General features: G+C 45.4%; 1 protein-coding gene across 1 annotated transcript in view; it reads right to left on the bottom strand.

The window, feature by feature from the left end:
* The window catches only part of TOGARAM1 (TOG array regulator of axonemal microtubules 1), a 778,500-nt gene that overhangs the window by 257,831 nt on the left and 497,049 nt on the right, over nucleotides 1-23,620 (bottom strand). Inside the window, exon 13 of the mRNA XM_078659754.1 lies at nucleotides 4,891-5,044. Coding sequence (XP_078515880.1) covers nucleotides 4,891-5,044 — 154 coding nt within the window. The remainder of the gene's footprint in view (nucleotides 1-4,890; nucleotides 5,045-23,620) is intronic.

Here is a 23,620-nt window from a genome sequence, read left to right as displayed (position 1 = left end):
AGGCAATGTCATTTACAATGTCAATAGCTAAAACTCATGCAAATGCGAGACCTATTGCATTGCAAATGCTTGTGTTTATAAGGGCCCGATGCCGCGCTTGCACATAAATAGAGGCCCATCCCTTTCTTTACACGAGCCGTGTCTAAAGAAAGGTCTGTGGATGCTATTAAAGTGAAAGTTCGGTATGGGGTGGTTTTACCCAAAAAAGCATTTGCTTGTTAAGTTGACAAACAAATACATTTATATTTTTTATATAAAAGCGCCCCATACCGAAGTTTCAATTTAATAGCAGCCACGGATCTTTTTTTAGACAAGACTCGTCTAAAGACAGGTGCGTGGCGTGTGTGAAAGCACAGCATGGGGCGCTTGAAAACAACCAAAAATTGAAGTAGTGAAGAAAAAAAACATACAGGCCTCTGTGCAGCAGGAGAAGGGGGGAAGGAACAGAGTATTTTCAAACATAGCGCTGAGTTAGTAAAAAATAGTTTTGGCAAATTAACAGCACCCGCTTCGCACGGCATCTGTGCAGGGGCTGGGGGGGCATATTTATAGCCGAAGCCCATTAAGTGAAAGCACGCGTACTGCGCTTCAAATACCTACAACACAAAAAAATGCTGCTATTGCTAAAGCTGGAGTGCGCTCTTTGCATTAATTACCATTAAAGGCCGGACAAACCCGTAAATGCGCCCAGAAGCTCTCTCCAACACGATCTGTGTTGCTGGGTTGAAGAGAAAAAGCACAGGCTCCCAGTCTGTCTAGGAGCGCAAATTCACGGCGCTAAGGCAAATCCTGATGCTGCTCTAATGCATGAGAGCAGCTTCAAGATTGGCCGCATGGCAGTCTGGGAGCCTGTGACTGCATGCAGTGGAGCAAGAAGAGCACGATGCTAGAGAGTGGAAGGTAAGTTCTTTTTTATTTTTTTGTTTTTCTGTCGCCCCCAATCCACCCCCCTGACCTCCCCGACCTGCCTCTTTTTCATGACACGAGCCTCTTCTGCATTAAAATACCGGTGGTGCCAGTGTAAAACCAGTCAGGTGGCAACCCTAGAGTCAGGCCATTAACTTGGAGGTGCAATACTGGACAAAGTTCACTTTCATACCACAAGCAAGAGATAGGCAGTGGATATATCTGGAGTGATGATCCTAAACACTAACTTGCGGTTCCTTTGATTAATTTTTATGGAAGTAGCAATACACTTTAAACACCTACCGGAGGATAAAATGAAAATCTTCAGGAGAAGACTTACAAGGTGCAACATAAACACAATCCAAAAGGGCAATCATCGAAATAAACTTGAAAAAAGAAAAAATCTTGGAGGTGCAATACTGGACAAAGTTCACTTTCATACCACAAGCAAGAGATAGGCAGTGGATATATCTGGAGTGATGATCCTAAACACTAACTTGCGGTTCCTTTGATTAATTTTTATGGAAGTAGCAATACACTTTAAACACCTACCGGAGGATAAAATGAAAATCTTCAGGAGAAGACTTACAAGGTGCAACATAAACACAATCCAAAAGGGCAATCATCGAAATAAACTTGAAAAAAGAAAAAATCTCTGTCAGGGAAACTGACATATGTGGAAAAAAGTTTCAGAGAAGCTCCCTGGTGAACAAGCGTGAAATGAGTCGGCTCTCGTAACTATATGGGAGAACTCTGCTTTAAAAATGGCTAACAATTTTTTTAGTATTCCCAAGTGTCTTTTTTTCCAAATGTATTTTTATTGAATTTTTTTGTTTGCACAATAACAATAGTCAAGCAGGATAATACAATTTCCAACAATTTACGGATACTGCTTACATGAGGCTATTTCGTAGTTAGAGAATGACATGAGATCCGTCATAATGTCATAACCAGTACTTTCCTCTTACTATCTGCAAATCTGAACTTGGTCTGTGTCAAGCGTGGAACGACCGACTATTTTCTTGTGACACACAGCAATGCTTAATCCATCACCCTGTAACAGAATATTTGTCTTTCCCGAATTAGAGGAGGTGACTAGAGTTTAGCTCACACGTCCTGTACAGTTCTCTAGTTGAGGTGTAACAGTGTATGCACAGTTTCCCTTAATACACGGACACAGTGTATGACATTTATTCTTTGCTTAGGCATTCCATTCACTTCTCGGCTTGCAACAGTTAGCAAACTAATCCCTACCAACGTGAAGGGGACCTTAATCCTAAAAAACCCGAAAACCCCTTCCCTCCCCCTAGTAACAAAGAAAATATTATGGTGGTGGTGTCAGGTGTGTCATGCACTGGACCAGTAAATGGGTACAATGAAGATATCATTCTCAGGGCGGATAGTGGCTATCTATCCTAGGGGGCTATTGGAGTTTGCTCCCTGGGACATCAGCATAAAGTTGGTGTTCTGGGAGCTAAAATTTAAAGAGATGCATGTCCCAAATGGAGGGCGGACACACGGCCAGCGACAGCCCAAGTCAGAAAGGTGACTAGCGGACTCCATTTATATTAAGAAAAATTATAGTCATCTCTGAAGATATCAGTCACTCTCTCCAGACAGAGTATCCTCCAAAGTCGGGTTTGCCATATCGAAAGGGTGGGGTCTGCCGTCTTCTTCCAAGCCGGTGAAACGGTGATTTTAGCTGCCCCTAAGCAAGCATAACCAAAGAATGGTCTTGTCCGCTTTGGTTTGGTGTGTCAAGGACGGGTCCCTGATGCCCAAGGGCACTCCCTCAATAGTGGTTGGGATGGGATAATCCAGCATAGTTTTGATATGGGCTAGTATCTCCTCCCAGAAGGGACGCAGCACATGACAATCCCTTCTGATGTGTTGGAAACCGCCAAGGAAGCCAGCCTCTCCAGCACATATCGGATGTGTTTGGAATATACTTTTAAGTTTGGTTGGATACAGGTAACAATCAGACATGGTTTTCATATGTGCCTCCCGCAGTTCCAAGGAGTGGTTGAATGTAGCTATGTTCGACCACACCCCAGCCCATTCCCCCTCTGTTATGTCCCTCTGAGCTATCCCTTCCCATATGGCCGTATATCTAGGTCTCAGTGAGTTGATGGATGCCAGCAGAAGTGTATATAGAGCGGATATCCCCCCCTTCGTAGAGGTAGCTGTTTGTACGAATATTTCAAATTTAGTCTACCCTTGTGTGGCAGCATCGTGAACCAGAGGTGTGAGCTCCCAGTGTTTAAGCTGGAGGTAGTGATATTGTTCCTCCTGGCCCAGTTGGAATTCTCTCTTACAGGACTCAAAGGATGTCATAATTGTGAAATAGGTCTTGTAACAATAGGCAACCCCCCTCTTTCCAGGCATCAAAGTGCCCCTCGCTAAGAGTTGGTGGAAAGGTCAGGTTGAAGTTCATTGGTGTATGCGGTGAGGGGAACGTAGTCCACTCGGCTACCCTAGAAACAGAGTCCCAGACCCTCAAAACGGTGTGTATGAGTGAGTGAGTGAGGGACGATTTATATAGCGCAACGTAGCCCATGGGTGTGTATGGGATTGCTAATTTATATGCGTTGGCTGCCCTATAATTTTTAGGTTTCCAAAGTAGGTCCCATGTCGACCTCCCTGTAATGGCCCTGTGCATATGTAACCAGTGTTTTTCCGATGCCCGTTTGGATCACTCCGTCGCTATCCTGAGTTGCGCGGCCTTGTAGTAGAGGCCGAAATCAGGCAACCCTGCGCCCCCCTCTGCTCTCGGTCTCCTTCGCACATGAAACATTAGGCGTGCTCTTCCGCCCTGCCAGATGAAGTGGGTAACTACGGTCCGTAATTTGGGGAGGAGGTCTCCGTCTAATTGTATAGGCAGTGCTTGAAAAAGATATAGAAGCTTTGGGAGTATTGTTATTTTAATTGCGTATATGCGGCCCAACCAAGAAATGAACATTGGTTTCCACCGCTTACGGTCACCCTGAAGGTGACGGAGGAGTGGCGGGAAATTAGCTATATATAGGCCCCCAACTTTCGAAGTCAACTGAACCCCCAGGTATTGAAGAGAATCTTTTGCCCATTGGAAGGGAGTGCATTTCTTCAAAAATTGTACTTCATGTGTCGACATTGTGAGGTTCAAAATAAAGGATTTATCCACATTAATTTTGAGGCCCGCTACTCGCTCAAATCTAATCAATTCGTAGTGCAACATTGGGAGAGAGGTCGCCAGCTGAGTTAGATATAGAAGGATATCATCCGCGAAAAGAGAAAGTTTGTGATCATCTCCTCCAAAGGGAAGCCCCGTAATTCCGGGGTTCTCCCGTATATATATTGCAAGGGGCTCAATGCTCAGAGCAAACAGTAAAGGGGATAGCGGGTAGCCCTGCCTCGTCCCCCTCGTGCTAAGTATCTTTTTTTATAAAACAAACATAGAATTGTTTTTCTAGAATCCATCTCACTGCATAGGATCTGATCAATGTTTCTGAATATTAGTAGACCCCATGCAGGAAAAAGGAAAATTACATCTTTGAAAGTGCTCTGATTAATCTAATATATACAATTCTTACATCTCATTCAAGATTAGTTTTACCGCCATTCTGTAATTTTTTATTCTTCGTACCCCTTATATCGCTTATAATCCATTACCAAGAAGTAACTATAGCTGGATGTTTAGACCAGACCAATCAGTAACCAATCATTTTAAAAATAACTGTGTGGAAATATACTGCTCCGTAGAAATACAGTAAAGTGGCATTTTAAAGGAATGCAAACATTGCACCATGTTTCCATTTCACATTAAATTGTTGATTGCCAAGAACATTTATTGTGGTTTTTATGCTAATCTTCTTGGACTCTGTACCGCTTCCTCTTTATTTTCACAGTAAACTTTGCAATACTCATTTTTTTGGGGGGGATAAGTATATGGATAATAACAAAGGTAAATTGAAAAGGGCTGTTTTCTTTAGCTTGAATACAACTTACCAGTCTTCATCTGCTAAAAACCTCATGGCCTCTGAGAGGGCAAATTCAGGTTTGGAAAAAGGTCGCAATTCCGTTGGATCCATAATCTCAGGATTAAAGGCACTGGGAGTTGTGCGATCTCTGCTGTGCAATCTGGCACCTGGTGACACATCACCTATTAAAAAAAAACAACAACAAAAACATCACCTATTAAGAGTAACAGTTTACTCCATAATTTCTCACAGATTGTAGGGAAAGTATGCTACAATATGACAATAATGTGACAAATTACCAATAATCCACAAAAGCAGACATCACATGCATTAATGGATTTCATGTCTTACACTGTACACTGTATTACAATAGTCAGTGCTGTACTATCCACGCCCCCTCACCAAATTTTTGCAAATGCCCAGCTATGTAATTGTGGCTTACTGTATGTACCTCCTTATCATTTTATAGCTGCATCCTATTTTGTTTTCACGTTAATCATTTAACTTGAAAGGAAGTATAACCTATTTAAAACAAGGACCACAAAGAAAAGTAGGGTTAAAGGTTAAACAAAAACGAACTGAAATATGGTTGACTTTTAACCCTTTGATGCATGCAGTTTTACACAAAAGCTGGCCTACAGCCTCATCTGGGTAAAACATTTATGTAGACAGCATTCTTTGTTTACTGCCTTTCACATGAATAACACAGATTCATCCTCTGGAAATAAGACTCAAGCCTGGATCTATAAATTACATTAAATTAGTTAAAAATATGGTAAGACAATGTCACGAGATGAGGTGCACTAGCACCACTGACTAGTTCATTAAAGTACCGTCCGCACCCATGCCAAACATCAGAACACCACAGAGATAAGGAGGAAATAGAACAGTCAGAAGCATATTACTAAATTCACAAGTACATATTTTACAATCTTCAAAATACAAAAGAGAATCAAAAGCAATGAGTATCCAACAGTAAGAACACTGATAAGGATAAATTACTTGTTAGCGTTAATTATAATAATTAAAAGTGTTTCTAACAAATCCATATCTAGAAAATCTATGCAACAATAAACCAAACCTAGTAGACAATCTGAGAAGAAAGCCAACAATGAAACCTGAAACCGATGGAGAACAGCATGACCGAAGTGTGCCTCGTGTCGAAAATGTAATCGGGGCAACAAAAAAATGCAAAGTTTCAGCTTCTCAAATGTCCAGAATCTGCATGACTCCCAACAAGAACAAGTTGTGCACTGTTTTGCAAGCGCTTAAGAGAATCAAGTTTTCAAAGATTATTGTTTCAGCTTTCTGCCGTACGGTAATAAATAATAAAGTGATCAATAAATACATACAATCAAATAAAACAAACTCCTATTATTCACAGTGGCCTACAAAGTACAAACAGTAGAGACAGTAGCGTCCATAGGACCCGTAGCTTCAAGTTGACATCCCCATAAAGTGCATGAACAATAATAACAATAAAGAGCGTAGGCACCATGATATCCACCACAGTCTTTTGCCTTACAATAACGGATATGCTCTCACTAAAGTCCTAAAGTCACATAAAACGACAATCTCCTACCAGCCACGTGAGCTATACAATACAAACAACAGCGTCCATTGGCACAGAAACTACCAGTCAACATCTCCACAGGATGCAAATGCACAGATCATAATGAAGGACAAAGGCACCATGACATCCACAACTATATGCATTCCTGTTAGAACCCAATCAGATTCCTGGTGCGGCTTACAGCCCCCTCATGTGTGGCCAAGCTACCCATGGGTATTAGGCAACTGAGTTGAAAATACATTTGTCTGTTCTAAAGCAGAACGGTAGAACACATTTAATCTCATAAATTCTAAAAAGATGTACAAGCCCATTTTTACGTGCTAAGATTTATATAGTACAATAGTGTGATCTTCGTCACCTATTGGAAGCCTTGAACATCGCACTAAGTATTCCCTTGTCGGCAAGGTGCCAAATCTAAACTTAGTATAAAGTGTGTATTTTTGCTTATGATAAATCAAATATAAATATAACATGCTGACTGGACCATGTGCGTTACTAAAATAATGCCCAATTAAACTTCCAGATCTAATCAGGGAACGTTTTCTCTCCTGCCTGATCTCAAAGTAGCGCTCCTTAACAATTTTTACCATGACCAGCCTGACATTGCTCAAGTCAGACCAAAGGAACCCTAACTGCAATTGTACTAATATGCATATTACATGGAAAAGCCAGGTATTTCTATTGTGAGCACCAGTATGATTAACATTTTCCAAAGATTTGAAGTAGACTGTCCCCATGGCGTTCAAGACAGCTTTAATCCAATATAATACTGGTTGTAGAGCTGCTTCTTCTGCTACCGGTGTGAGGCTGAATTCTACATAAAGTGCTAACTGGGAAGTGTCGGGCTCAGTCTCAACAGGGATCTAAGAAAATAATTCTCACCCACACCCCCAAAGCGCCGCTACCGCATTCTGTCTATAAATTTGGGGAATGGTGCTGATACTCATGGCACCAGCCTGGTGTTTACTTTTTTAAAAAGCCCCGGAAATCTGGTTTAGAAATTGTAGTTTTGTAGTTGCCTTCAACATGTGACTCTTCCATTGTAGTTTCTGAGTGAACAGTATTCCCAGATACTCGAACTGCTTAACAGGCTATAAGAGCTCCCAATATGTCTACGTCTTCCTTTTAAGATTGTCGGACGGTCTCAACACCATACTCCTACTAATAATCTGCAAACTTCCATAGTAAACTATGGATTACATTATCTGTCTGTGCCAAGAGGACTGCATCATCAGCAAATAGTAGTATGGAACCTTTTTCTGTGCTATAATGGGACCATCAATGTGATCTTTAAGCAGATATTTCCTTAAATCAGTTTGGTAAAGATTGAATAACTAAGGGGCTAACACGCACCCCTAGTGGACACCCTTTTCAACAGGGAAGGTTTCAGTGCACTCGTCTCCTGGTCCGTACCGGACCCTGGTTGTTATTCTTATGAAGCGCAATTATTGCACTAGTGTGATTTCAAACCCTTGCACTACCAGAGACCTCTATAAGGTTTCCGGGTCTACAAGATCAAAAGCTGCCTTGGAATCAATGAAGACTAAGTATAGTGAAGATTTCCTTTTAATTGTATACTTATACGAGATCATGTACAGGCGAGTTGCTTGATCAACATTCCTACCAGTGCTCAAAAGCCGGCCTGGGCCTCTGCTAATATATTCTGATTGTCCACCCAGCCTTGCATTGTACTTTTTCCCAAAAATGTTCCTGCCCCACCTAGAAGAGAGATTGGGCGGTAATTCGAGGGACTACCTCAGTCACCTTTCTTAAATAAAAGAATCTGAAGTAGAGAACAGTGTAATGAGAGCAGATCTGTCTAGACTCATCGACTATGCTTTCTTCCTACCCTCAACTACCTTAAACACAATTTCACCACTTTGCACTCATGAGCAAGAACCCTATACCAGCAGAACCCTTTTGAGGTTTATGGAAATCAACACCTCCTCCACTGTGTAAGAAGGGGGAAGAAAAACATTTTGGGCTCATGTCAGATTTAATCACCAATTTATGATGGATGTCTTAACACCAAGGACTACTTTTATTAAATCAAAACACAACAAACGGAGGGGTTTAACAGAGTGTCTTCAGTTCCACCTCTCATTTGGCAGATGTTATTGCTACCAGAAAGACTGTCTCAGCTGAAAATTAACCATTCACTTTTCCAATATTTACTTTCCCTAGACAGAGAAGCAGCACGTTCTAAATCTTCTCAGAAAGGTGTCCTGAGTAATGGTCTTCAGCACAGCAAATGCCAGAGAACACTTTTTCTCTACAAGCACAAGTTACCTACATTCTGTAATGCTTATTCTATGGATGCCTTCTTCCTAAACATTACTAATATTGGAAATGTAATCAGGCCTCAAACTGAATACAGGAAACTTTAGCAATTGCATGTATTTATATAGTATTATTATCTAGCAAAGCATGCCAAAAGGCAGCGGTGTTCTGTACAGTATAAAGGACAAACAATGTCAATGACAGAAAGGAAAATAGCTGGTTCGTGGACGGTTAGTAAATTATGTTGTAGTGTTCTTTAAAGAGGTGTGTCTTCAACTCTTCCTTAAATTAAAGAAGTGTGGAGCAGACCGATGGAACAGGGATTTTGTTCCAGATTATGAGAGCATGGATGGAAAAGGCCCATGGTCTTATTTTTTTACACTTCCTAGTCTGCAGTCTGATGGTGTCCTGGATGCGGATGTGCCGAGAACCACCAGAGATAGTGAGCTTATCTGCAGCTGATTTTGAAGATGATGCACACCAAGAGTACTGTCATCCTAAGGTCAGTTGCCCATTGGACCGCCCGGACTCGCTCCTGACCGGTTGCTCCCTTGCTCCTCTCCCAGCACTGCTGCTGTCTTACTGGGGATCTTCACACCGCTAATTTTGTCACGGTATCGCCTGCATTGTGTTAATCATTGGGATCGACTGCATGTAACCAATTTGCGCTGTGTTTTAAAAACTATCATTGCTCAGAGCGCATGTGATTATAGCGCCGCCCGCCCTGCATTGCTTGTGTTTGTAGCGCCGCCCGCCTGCACTGCATTTAGCTATATTTGGCCACCTGGCAGCATCGTATATTTTAATATTGATTTTAGCTGTCCCAGGCGACCTACTGCCCCTGCCTCGCCTCCCCTCACCTCCATCTTGTTTGCTGTTGTTGTTTTCCCTGCCCCTCCTCCCCGCTACCGCCTCCCAGCTGCTGACCCTCCCACGCTCCGCCCCCTCCACCATCCATTTATGGCCAATGCCTCCACGCGCAGCGTCCACGCGCTTCGGCCACGCCGAAGGTGCGCCAAAGGTAAGCCCGTCTACGCCCGTCCGCGCCTGGACCGCGCCCAGCGCCAGACCCCCTGCCCCTCGCTCTGCCCACCCCCGCATTACCTACGATGCAGCCACCCTCCTAGCCCTTAACCCCGGCCGCGCCCCCAACTGCGTCCAAGCCGCCCCTGGCCACACCCATGGACCTTTCTCTTGCTACTCCTGCAAATTCAGCGGCACCGTCAACATCTCCGCTCCGACCACACCACAGATTCCCGACCCCAACCACCTAGAATGCATCCTTCTCAACACCCGCTCGGTCCACAGGCACGCCATTGACCTTTGGAACCTACTAGACACCATCTCTCCAGACGTCGCCTTCCTAACGGAAACATGGATGAACGCCTCCTCCGCTCCTGACATCGCCATCGCTATCCCTGACGACTATAAGATTACACGCAAAGACCGCACCGACCAAACAGGAGGAGGAATCGCTATCGTCCACAAGAAATCAATCCGCATCTCAACCAGCTCTGACGCCAACCTCGCCAACTCCGAACACCTTCACTTCCAGATCCACATCGACCCCAAGACCACTCTCAGAGGCACCCTCCTCTACAGACCACCAGGACCCCGCGCAAAATTCAGTGAAGACATCACGGACTTCATCACCCCACACGCGCTCCCCTCCAAAGACTACATCCTCCTGGGAGACCTCAACTTCCACCTTGAGAAGATCAACGACCGCAACACCGCCACCCTCTTAGACAACCTCGCCAACCTCGGACTTAAACAACTGGTCACTTCCCCCACCCACATCGCAGGTCACACACTCGACCCCATCTTCACCTCTAGCAACCATGTCTCTTTCAACCACACTACGGAGCTCCTCTGGACTGACCACAGCTGCGTCCACTTCACCTACAACAAGCCGAAACCCATCATCCACCTCCAACCAACTCTACAAAGAAACTGGAACAAAATCACCACGGAACAGATCTCCTCATCGCTCCTTCAAACCTCCCCAGCCCTCTCTTCTGACGCCAACGAAGCCGCCTCCAACCTCACCCTTTGGTTATCCAACACCGCAGACACCTTAGCACCACTGAAAAAACGCCTACACAAAATCAAGAAGGCCTCATGGTTCAACGAGGACCTCAAGAAATCCAAGAAACTATGCCGCTCCCTTGAAAAGGCCTGGAAAAAAGACTCATCCACCAGCAACAAGGACGCCTTCAAAAACGCCATCCGTACTCACCACCAACTGATCCGAAAAGCCAAAAAAACAGCATTCAAGGATCGACTCGACAACAACGCCCACAACAGCAAGGAACTTTTCAACATCGTCAAGGAATTTTCCAACCCCTCGGCCAACTCCAACGACATCACCCCCTCTCAAACTCTCTGCGACTCCCTAGCCTCTTTTTTCCACAACAAGATTGCTGACATCCACAACAGCTTTGACAACCAACCCGGAAGCCAACCCACCCTACCATCAGCTGACTATCTTCCCCCCGTTAACACCCTCAACGCCTGGAACCCAATCACCACTGAGGACACCATCCGCCTGATGAATTCCATCCACTCTGGATCCCCCACAGACCCTTGCCCTCACCACATCTTCAACAAAGCAGACTCCGTCATAGCTCCGCACCTCCGAGACGTCATCAACTGCTCCTTCAACTCCGCTACCTTCCCAGAAGACTGGAAACACGCTGAACTCACCGCTCTTCTGAAAAAACCAACAGCAGACCCCACCGAACTCAAAAACTACCGCCCCATCTCACTTCTTCCATTCCCGGCCAAAGTCATCGAGAAAGCTGTCAACAACCAGCTCGCCGCCTTCCTCGAAGCCAACAAATCCCTCGACTCCTCACAATCTGGATTCCGAGCCAAACACAGCACTGAGACCGCCCTCATCGCAGCAACAGACGACATTCGAACTCTACTGGACAATGGAGACACAGTCGCCCTCATCCTCCTCGACCTCTCTGCAGCCTTCGACACAGTCTGCCACAGCACCCTTTTACAGCGCCTCAAAAACATTGGAATCCAAGGAAAGGCACTGGAATGGATCACCTCGTTCCTCTCCGGAAGAACCCAGAGAGTCCGCCTCCCATCATTCAAGTCCGAGGCCTCTGAAATCATCTGCGGTGTACCACAAGGATCCTCACTCAGCCCCACCCTCTTCAACGTATACATGAGCCCCCTCGCGACCATCGCCCGCCAACACAACCTCAACATCATCTCTTACGCGGATGACACTCAACTGATCCTTTCTCTCACCAAGGACCCCAGCACCGCCAAAACTAACCTACACGAAGGAATGAAAGAAGTCGCCGAATGGATGAAACAAAGCCGTCTGAAACTGAACTCAGACAAAACAGAAGTCCTCATCTTAGGTAAATCCCCCTCTGCTTGGGACGACTCCTGGTGGCCGGAAGCCCTCGGAAAAGCACCCATCCCGACAGACCACGCACGGAACCTTGGCGTCATCCTGGACTCTTCACTTTCAATGAACAGACAAGTCAGCGCCGTATCCTCATCCTGCTTCAACATCCTTCGCATGCTCAGAAAAACATTTTGCTGGATCCCCACCGAAACAAGGAAAACAGTCACCCATGCTCTGGTCACGAGCCGACTGGACTACGGAAACACCCTCTACGCAGGTACCACCGCCAAACTACAGAAGAAACTACAACGAATCCAAAACGCCTCAGCCAGGCTCATATTAGACATCCCACGCAACGAACACATCTCTGGTCACCTTAAAGACCTCCACTGGCTACCCGTCAATAAGAGGATCAATTTCCGACTGCTTACCCACGCACACAAATCACTCTACGACATCGGACCAGATTGCCTCAACTCTCGACTGTCCTTCTACACCCCCTCCCGCCAACTTCGATCTTCCAGCCAAGCATTCGCCACTGTCCCTCGCATCAACAAAACCACCATGGGAGGCAGATCCTTCTCATACCTGGCTGCCAAAACATGGAACTCACTCCCCGCTTACCTTCGCCTCACCCAGAATCACCTAGCATTCAGAAAACAACTTAAAACGTGGATATTTGACAAATAACCCCCCTCCCCTCCCCAAGCGCCTTGAAACCCTCTGGGTATGTAGTGCGCTATATAAATTTTATGACTTGACTTGACTTGACATTGGCTACTGACCTCGAAACCCCTAAAATACCCCCTAAATACAGTATTTAGGGGGCAGCCCTGAACCAAGAAGAAAGATTCTTGCAACCTACAAAGAAGAAGGATAAAAGACGATGCCCAGCAGAGTAGACTGCATAAAAGAACTGACTTGGCTCCAGACCTACTGACCCGTCTGCAGTTTCCAGAGATCCCGTGCCAAAAGTCACCTTGTCCTGCAGCCAGCGACCTCCAGAACCCCTGGGAGGACTGACTGCCTTCAACAAAGACCGATCGCCTGAGCAGCTCTGTTGTTCAAAAGAAACTCCCAAGTCAGACTCTGAGTTTGCTGAGGACAAAGAAACCAGACGCCTGGAACCACCACTGTACCAAACACCTACTGCCCAAATCCGGGTGGCCCACCGGTCCCAGTGAGGTCCCAAGTACTCCAGAATCCGAGTCCACCATGGGTTGACTCCTCCAGGACTCTCCGACATCAACTGCAGCCTCTACACGGAGACCACTCCCCAACCCGCAGTGGCCCAATAAGGTGAAATCCAACATCAAAAGACACCCCTGCATTCAGCCGCCATGCGCCCGGGAGAAGAGAACCCCAGGTGCACCTACTTCCCTGAGCCCTCCAACTTACCTGCCCAGCTGGTGGTTCCTCCTGGAAGCCCGCCTGGACTGAGCTTGCAGCCAAAATCGGCAACTCCCATAGAAAACAACAGGGCACCCAACGCCAAAATGGCACCCTGCACCCAGCCACCCTGTGCCGCTGTGGGTGACCCTTATGTTCTAAACCGGATCCCCCTTTGCCCTGAGTCTAACACCAGGAGCTTTGCTCCCACAACCTTGTGGCCTGCTCATGAGCAGCCACCAACCGGAGGCCGCCTATCCTCCACTGGAAAACATGGGGCAGCCAATGTAGTTCCATTTGGATGGGGTGGTTATGTGATCACGTTACATTGGGCCCTGGATGAGATGTACTGAAGCGTGTTGGATGCCTTAAAGAGGTGCCAATACGTAGCCTGGGAGGCCTTGGAGCAGGGCACTACCTCCTTTCAAATGGGAACATAAGGGGCTTGAACAGCAAGTCACCTTCTGGAGGAAACGGTTTCACTTTCTTTAGAAGCAAGAGGCTCCCCTCTGGCTTCTAAGTTATGCATGCAATACTGTAATACCTCTGCTCCATATCGGCCAGGACAAAAAGAACGTACTAATATGAATTAAACAGAAACAGTAGACGAGCAACTGAGAATCAGCACTAAGATACTGTATACACCAAAAAAAGTGTTGAGAGTACATGGGCAGATAGGAAAACCCTGTCTAATGGAACCTTAAAGCAGCTTCCAGAATAAAAAAAGTCTCTGTCCTCAAAAGAGTATAACATCTGAAATAAACCGGTCACTGACTGTGGAAAAACAATGGCATTGTCCCTCAGAAAAGAAATCAATAGAAGAGTAGAGACACTCAAGGCTAGCAAGTACTGTAGGAAGGGGGGCTTCTGTTGCAGTAACCTCTCCTTTTTTGCCAGACTACTGATGCACTTTGACTGGATGTGCTCTGGGTCCCTGCCAATTTGGTTCCCAGGGCCTGTGTTCTTTTCCAAAACTGTACCTTGTCCCTCCAATTGCCACCTCTCTGGCCACGTGTTAGACCTGGCATCATTGACGTGAGTCTCCCTTCCATTTTGACAGATTGCCTCCTCCGTTTTTATATGTTTTGCTAGCTTTATGCTTTGGGCACCGTGCCACTGCTAATCAGTGCCACAGTGCAAGTGCTCCCTATGTTTAATTTATGTACTAATTGGTGATTCCATGATTGGGTTATTTGATTTACCGGTCAGCCCCTAGTACAGTGCACCATGTGTGCCCAGGGCTTGTAAATCAAATGCTGCTGGTGGGCTTGCAGCACTGGTTGTGTCACCCACAGAAGCAGCTTGTAATGTGTGTCTCAGGCCTGCCATTTAAAGGCCTATGTGCAGTCTAGCACTGCCATGTCGACTTGGCCAAGTGCACCCACTTGCCAGTCCCTAAACCTTCCCTTTGCTTCACATAAAACACCCCTATGGTAGGCCAAAGGGCAGGGTGCATTCCAAGTATATGCTCTGATGTGTGTAGCATGTCCTAATAGTGAATTACAGCCATTTTCGTTTTTCACTATTGAAGGCTATCTCTTCTCCATAGGCTAGAATGGGCAGTTAGATTATTACATTCTTATAAACCAAACTGATTCTAGGAACATGGTAGAAATTTGAATTTAGTATGCCTGAACTCAGAATATTAAAATACATATTTTAGTAAAGTTGGTTTTAATATCCTGTGTTTGAAAATACCACTTTTAGAAAGTAGGTATTTTCTTGCCTAACTGTCCAGGCCTGCCTCTGCTAGGTTGTGTATTCCTTGTCTGGGTTTGGGAGTGACAGGGCTGGGGATTCCAGGAGACAGGCTGGGGCAGCCCAGTGGTGAATAGAGTGATCTGCATCTAGATGGGAGGAAGGAGTTGCACCTGGGACCTGAATAGGGCTGGGCCTTCCCTCTACAATACTGGCTCCACCTCCTGTGGCTTGTCTGATGTCTCTGCCCTGCACAGTGAAAGGAGAGAAGGAATCTTGTTAACAAAGTGCTCCAGAGCTGTGCCTTCCCACCCCTGTACGGGCTCCACCTCCTGTGGGGCGGCTGATGTCTCTGCTTGCCCTGCACAGTGAACGGAAGAAGAGTCACGTAAACAAAGTGCTCAGGAACTGGTTTGGACTAGGCAGAGGCCTCTCTGCCTTCAGAGAACAACGGATTTTGAGGTATAAATATTGGGACCCTGATCCCAAGAAATTAGATCACTTCTGGAACAAGAAACCTTTTGCCAAGGAGAAGAACCAAGGAAGCTGCAGGAGTTTTACTGCCCCTCTGCCAGTGTGCTGTTTGCTGGGTTGGCCTGCAGTGGTTTCTTCATTGCCAAGGAAAGGAGAAGGAACTTTTTAAGGACTTTCCTCTACAGAATATTCTCCGAGGGCTTGAACTGTGCTTGCCTCCTGCTGAAGTTTTAGGGACAAAAGACTTACTGCCAGATTCATCAAAGACCCGTTTTGCGAGTCTTTAATAGCGATTCATAAGGAATCGCTATTAAGGACTTGCAAAACGGGATTCATGTAGGAATTGCAAAAAAATATTGCGATTCCTACATGTTCCTTATTTGCGATTAGCAAATTGCTAATCGCAAATAAGGAAAACCTCCCCATGCATTCCTATGGGCCTACAGGCCCATAGGAATGCATGGGGAGTTATTCCTTATTTGCGATTAGCAATTTGCTAATCGCAAATAAGGATGCGATTTCAAGGTTGCAGGGGTGTCCAAAGGACACCCTGTAGCACCCCTGAAATGTGAATTCACACTGATGTTGTGCACACACATGTCCAAAGGACATTTGTGTGTGTAACATGCAACTTAGAAAAATGCATTAAAATGCATTTTTCTAAGTTTTCACTATTTACCACGAGGTTTGACTTTGTGGTAAATAGCGGCCAAATTGCGAATTCGCAATTTTTAAATGTTTCATGAATAGCATTTAAGGAATCTCTAATAGAGATTCCTTAAATGCTAATCCTCGCATATTAGCGAATTCTTTATTAGCGATTTTTGCATTTGGGATGATGAATCCCAAATGCAAAAATTGCACTCGCAAAGGGCCAGATTCTCAGAATCTGGCCCTTTTGCGAGCGCATTTCGCTTGATGAATCTGGCGGTTAATCTCCAGCTCCCCTCTGAATTTCCTTGCTGGGAATTCTCAACACCCGACACTTGCGTGTTGCTGGGAGCGCGACGCATCGAGAAAAAGAGTGCCCCCACCACAGCTGAAATCGTCGCATCGCCGGAGAAGCGAGACTTCGCCGCATCTCCCTGGAAGCGCACGTTCATCGAAGCGGTCTGCTGTCGCATCACTGGAGAAGCGTGACGCCATCGAGAGAGTCGCCATCGCATCACCGGAGAAGCGTATCACAGGGCCTGTCGTGGCTCCGAAGTACAGAGTCATCGTAAGGCTGCCAGGGCGTCTAAGCACCGTCTTGGCATCGCCGCGTCCAGGGCGCCATCTTCTCGCATCGCAACCGGATCATCGCATCAAGGTGCCATCTTGCGCACCGCAACGGGCCCGCAGGCCGAGAATCCACGCATCACCTCCGCACCCGTAAGGATCATGACGCATCCCCTACTGTGCGCAAGCATTAAGGCCCAACGCATCATCTTGTCGCATTTATCATCAACTTGAACTTAGCAACGTTTTATCATCTTTAAGCAATCTTAAGTGTAGTATTGTGGATTTTTGCTGTTTGTGGTCTTGTGTTAAGTCTATAGAAATAATACTTATTTTTATAAAACCTGTGTTGCGTCCATCTGTATTATTTACACTGTATTACTGTGTATATTCACAAATGCTTAACAAACTGCCTCTGAGATAAGTCTGTCTGCTCGTGCCAAGCTACCTAGGGGGTGAGCAGGGGGTTATTAAGGAGTGTAATCCCCTTATCCTGAATAAGAAGAAAGGGACTCTATTTGGACAAAGGTGAATGTGAATACCATTGCCAACTAGAGACCCCCAGATTTAACATTGGTGGTCAGCGGTGAGGATTTGGACTTTGCATTTGTGTTTCATATACAGTGATTGGTGTACACTACTAGTAAGTGCAGATCAAACGCATCCACATACTTTTTTTTTAGAATCTTTTTCCTTGGACTGTTAGTTTTTCCTGAAAACTCCCAATTTTTACTACCATGAGTAAACCAGCATCTGTTGCATCTATGGATCTTGAATTTGAGGAAGAGAGGTTGGATACCTACACTGTGAAACAGCTTAAACATCTGTGTAGGAAATTGAAAGTTGCTACACCAGGCGTTTCTAAAAAAGATGACTACTAAAAGGTGCTGAGGGCCTGGGTAGAAGCAAGAAATGCCCCTGATCTTGTGGTGGAGCCAGCTGTGGATGCAGATGGGCCCATTGAGAGGCCAGTGTTTTCAGCTAGGGGATGGGGACTCTCTCCACCTGGCAGCAGTATCTCTTCCAAAGACCTGTCCCCCAGACAGTTGGAAGACAGGGAGAGAAATAGGGCACTGAAGCTGGAGTTGGCTAAGCTTAAGATGGAGAGTCAGAGGGAAACAGAGAATAATAGGTTGTCTTTGGAAAGAGAGAGAATGACAATGGAACATGAGAGGATGTTGAGGGAGTTAGAAATCAAGGCCAAGGGCTTAAAATCAATCCCTCTGGTGGCAGCGCACCATCTGTGCCTTCAGAAGGCACGGTACATATTCCCAAGGATGTCATCAAAGATTTCCACAAAAGTGAAGATATTGGGCAGTGGTTTTCAGCCTATGAGATAGCAATGTTGGCCCACCGGGTCCCTGAGAAGGATTGGGGAGCTGGGTTGTGGGGCTGCTTTTTAACTGAAGGTAGGGATACTTTGTTAGACTTGCCCAGTTATCATAGGACGTCTTATGCCCACATGAAAGAAGCACTGATGACAAGGTATGGGTTAACTCCAAAACTCAATAGACAGAGGTTCAGGAATTGTAAGAAGCTGGAGAGAACAACTTGGATAGAATATGTGTCTTTCTTTTGCAGAGCTATGGATGGTTGGGTGAGGGGTAGCAATGTGGATAATTTTCAAGCTCTCTATGATTAGATTGCAAGGGAGCACTTGTCTGCTAATTGTTTTCCAGAGCTACACCAGCACCTTATTGATAGCAAGTTGACTAACCCTAGAAAGCTTGCTGAAGAGGCGGACCACTGGGTCAGTACCAGGGTCCACAAGGGTCTTGTGGGAGACTCCCCCAAAGGTGGGCAGGGTCAAGAATAAACGTATCTTCAGAGTCGTGGAAACAATAGATAGATATTTTACTCAGTCAATCGTGCATGCTTCGTTTCATCAGAGGTGCAGAGAAAAGAGAGAAGGGTGTTTTCAATAAAAGGATTTATTTAACAATCTTCTTTCTCATGCAAGTAAAGTGAACTGCTACAATCGTAAGACAGGCTGCAAAGTATAATGCGTACAGCGAGAAGAGTATTATAAACTAATACTGTAAAAGCATTGTATGGTTTCTAAACCATAGATAAATACATACATAAATAACAAAGGCTAAAAGTACTCAACTGGTGCTTCTCAAATACGCCTACCCCAATGTACCTAACCTAAGTCTAGTACGAGGGAAGAAGTAAGTGTGGTGTAGCATTGGTTTAGTTTCTTTGCCAAGAATCTATCCAAGATGTCTCTTAGGGTCTTATCAGCTCCGTACCTTGGTTTTAGAATAAAGGAGGTCTGGTATCTCTGTCTCGGGACTCAATTTCCCAACACCCCACGAGGGGAGCTTGGAAACACTGGAGCTGGATTCTCAGCAGGAGAAAGGACAGCTTCTCGATCAGTGCGTCAGCTGGAGGGTCGGCTTCCTTCGGCACTTGCTGTAGCGAGCTGCGTCGGGCAAGTAGATAGTCAAGCTGCTCCGAACCACCGTGTGTTTGCTAGAGCAAGTGTAAGCATATTTATACCTCGAAGGTGCCTAGTTTGACGTAAAGTCAGGCATAATAACATCATCAAAGAACCCCCAAGGGAATGATAGTTTTTTAAAAAACTTCATGAGTTCTTGGACAAATCAATATTCAAGCAAGGGGATGTCCCTGACTGCTTAAGACGATTTTTCCAAGAAATCGTTGTGGTTTTATGTAACGGGTGGAAGTAGCCATGCCTGTATTTGGACTGCATGGGCTATGTCTAAATAAGGTTATAATTTCTATGCCTATATAAGGGCAATGTGAGTCGTACCTATATAAGGGCATGAATCGGGAAATTTCGCTCAGATCCTAAAACGCCATACAACACAGGAAGACCAGCTCTTTTAGAACTGCACTGCTTTGCCGGTGAGAAGGGTTGCTTCAACTGCCCATGATGGCAAGAGATCACCACAGGAGTAAAATGAGCCCAGGAGTGTCCTAATTGGCCTAACAGGGCCCGAGTTATGGCATCTTAAAGTTTGGCAACCATTTATTTTCCTCGGAGTGTGTGGAGCTCCACTGCCTGGCCTTTGAAATTCCTCAGGGGTGGGTCAGGGCCAGGGGGATGGTACAAACAAGCTGCTGGCTACTGAGGGGAAGAGGACGTGCGTGGGACCCCTCCTCATTTCTTCATTTTACCTGGGGACCTTTGCGCTTATTCAAAGCTTTGTATGGTGCTGTCACCATCGTGCTCCCCATGAGGACTCCTGTGCGAGGGAGCGCCGTCGCATTCCCCAAAGTAAGGAAGAGGTGGCCGAAGACCCCATCCCTGGGCCTGAAACCATAAATAAGGAATGGGGGAGTGACACTGCATCCCCCCACTCCCAGTGTGGTCTGCCTTACTTGCACCTGTGGGGTGCAGGAAAGCCAGCCAGATGTGCACGTTGGCCCGCAGGAGCAGACAGACAGGCCTGAAGCTGCCGGCTCCCGCAGCACCACGCGGGAATGCTGCCGGTCCGGGGAGCTGGTGAGGGCAGCCAGGGGTGGGCTCCTCGAGCTGCCCTCCATCGAGTAAACTGTACACGAGTGGCTGGGTGGGGACCGGGTACCCCCAGGAAACAAAGGACGTGGGGAGAGGCTGCTGCAAACAATACAAAACACACTGGAAACTTCACGCAGCTCTACCCTCATGAAATTGGCCCCCATAATATCTTGCGGGCTTTGTTCTTTTGGGTGCATTTTTGCCCATATCTCAGTTTGTGGTGACCCCGGGATGATGGGACCACCATCAATCAATTCAGCAGGATCCTGCCTTTCCCCTGCATGGATCTCTCGAGTCCTCACCCTAGGATGAAAGGGACCCCAAAATCATCACCTCCCCTGGATTTCCTTCACATTTTCAAGCATGGCTAGAGTATTTACTGTGTAGCCGGCAGTGTTATGCCTTTCCGGGGCCATGTGTATGGTGACATTCAAGGGGGCCTGGAAGGTCTAAAAGTGCATAAACGTAATGTTGATGTTATTACACCCTCTAGGGGCCAGGTGCATGATAGCAATACAATGTAATCTCAAGGTATAGGGGCTGTTTAGGTCGAGCCTAGAGTCAGAGCGCAGGAGTTGCTCTGCGTGACATGTTGTACAGGAGTATGGGATAGAAGCCCCTCTCACTCTCCACCCATATTTGTTATTGGCTTGTGCCATTGTCCTTCGTAAAGGCTTCTGATTCATAAATGGCTTGTTAGTCTCTACTTAGTACCGCCTTGTCTTAATTTGTAAAATCCTATGGCAAATAGCCCTTTTAATTAGTTTATTTTCTTTATTGAGTTCATCTTACTGCAGGCAAGACATGCTTTGCTTACATTCAGCACGCCATGCGCGATTTCTCTTTTCAAGCAGCCGGGACAATGGCGGCCACTTCTTTCCAATGCCGTAGGTCTCGCATTTAAATTTGAGACCTATTGAACTGCAGTTGCGTTTTCAGTACAGGTTGTTTGCATATACACGGAGTGCTATTATTGGTTTTAGTGGTTGTGTGCTGCTCAAACCAGGGGCGTAGCTAGCAATAGGGCAGCAGATGCAGTGGCACAGGGCCCAGTGGCGTGAAGGGCTCCTTCAGCCGATTTATTGGGGGGGCTTGTTTTCCTTGGGTGCATTCGATCCAGTGGCCCAGTTGCTACGCTACTTACCCTATCAAAATGACTCTGAAGTACCAGATAGAGGAAGAACCTGAATTAGTAACTGAAAAAGTTGATAGGTTGCTACCATGTTTATCCCAAGACACTTTTGCATGCTTAGCACGCAAGTGCCTCACATGAGAAATAGGGGCACGCAGGTGCCTAGACACAGTTTATAATTGGTATCATGGAAGTGTTTGTGGCGAATGCTCCTGCTCTGAAATGGTCGGATTTCATCGCAATTCTGTTTTATCCACTCTAAGGGGATCTAAGGATTTAACTCTGTGAATAGGACTCCCGAAAGAACAGTTTGCAAATTTGCACAAATCGGCCAACCGTTGTGGATCGCGGCCGATGAGAAGAGGCGTGTTGACTAGCAATTTTCCCCTCTACATTGTGAGTTAAGGGAAGAACACTTTTGTTTTTGGTCGAGCCTGGGCAGCGCATGGTAATTTCATCTGTAATTCTACTGTTACGTCATATCATTTATTATCATCTTGTCGTTTTCCTTATTTTCATTATTCTATCTGTTTTGGAATACCCAATATATATATATATATATATATATATATATATATATATATATATATAATATATATATATATTACCTACTGGCGGTCGCCAGTAGGTATATATAGTTAGGATTTTTTCTCTATGGGATTTTGAAAATTCTATGTCTAATAACTTTGGCGTTTGTGGACGGAATTGGCTGAAATTTTCAGGAAAATGGCACATTTTGTTTCTGAGCAGCCCTTGAAAATTTGGGGGGGGTTCGTCAAGGGGGGGCCGAGAAAAAAGGGGGGTCCCAAAACGTGTTTTTAACATTGAGTTTTCCATAGGGCGGTTGGCCTCACTTTTAGCCCGAACGGCTGAATGGATTTGCACAAAACTTGGCAAAATTGTAGGGACTGGTAGCCCGATGTGCCTTTTGTAGGTCTCAATATATGTGCTTCAGTGGATTTTGAGAAATTAACGTTCAAAAAAAGATTATATATCTGTAACAGCGGACCGGGCAGCGCTCCAGTTCGCGTACTTTTCGAGCAACGGAGCTTTGTGAAGCGAAGCTGATTGGTTCTCCGGCGTCTGTAAACATTCCAAACAGTCCGTAGCGGCCGCCATCTTGTCTCTCGGTAGGATCGAGAGACAAGAGGAGGCCAAAGCGAAGGGGCAAATGACCATAAGGGGGCATAGTAGATCCTCGCTGACCCCCTAGGTTTGATGTGGAGGTTTTAAAAGGGCCCCGTGGGGCAAAAAAAATAAATAATAATAATAATCGAACGGCTGAATGGATTTGCACGAAACTTGGCAAAATATTAGGGACTGGTAGCCCGATGTGCCTTTGCTAGGTCTCAATATATGTGCTCCAGTGGATTTTGAGAAATTAACGTTCAAAAAAAGATATATATCTGTACCAGCGCTCCGCTTCGCGTACTTTTCGCGTTACGGAGCTTTGCGAAGCTGATTGGTTCTCCGGCGTCTGTAAACATTCCAAACAGTCCGTAGCGGCCGCCATCTTGTCTCTCGGTAGGATTGAGAGACAAGAGGAGGCCAAAGCGAAGGGGGAAATGACCATAAGGGGGCATAGTAGATCTTTCCTGACCTCTTAGGTTTGATGTACCATTTTGCCAAGTTTGGTGTAATTCCGTTCAGCCATTCAGGCTGTAGACGTATGTAAATGTCCTATGGAAAATTGCATGGGGAAAACACATTTGAAAGTGTTGAAAAAATTTAGAACCAATTAAAATGTTACTTTGGTTTTGTATTTGTGTGTGATGAAAGTTAATTGGTTATTGTATATATGTCAAATGAGAGGAAACCACAGCCATTTGTGATACTACTGTCTGAGGTTCATTGTGAGGAATTTTTGGTGGTGAATTTCTGGTGTTTGATTTACACAGTACTAACACTTCTCCTACTTTTAAAAAGGTGAGTTGTTAATTTGTAAGGGGAACTATGTTGTACACTTGAAGATAATTTGAAAAATGTTTTCTGTTATTTATTTGCAGTCCTTCTGTTATACTAAATACTTGATAAAGTTAGTTTTATATTATGTATTACTAAAAACGATAAATGAAAGTGATTATTTTTTCTGCAATTTACAGCAAGCAATTTCAAAATAAATGGCTCACAATGA

Source organism: Lissotriton helveticus, chromosome 9 (assembly GCF_964261635.1).
Source record: "Lissotriton helveticus chromosome 9, aLisHel1.1, whole genome shotgun sequence".
NCBI classification, from domain to species: Eukaryota; Metazoa; Chordata; class Amphibia; order Caudata; family Salamandridae; genus Lissotriton; species Lissotriton helveticus.
The sequence above is the reverse complement of the archived record's forward strand: the minus strand, read 5'-3'. Positions and strand labels throughout refer to the sequence as shown.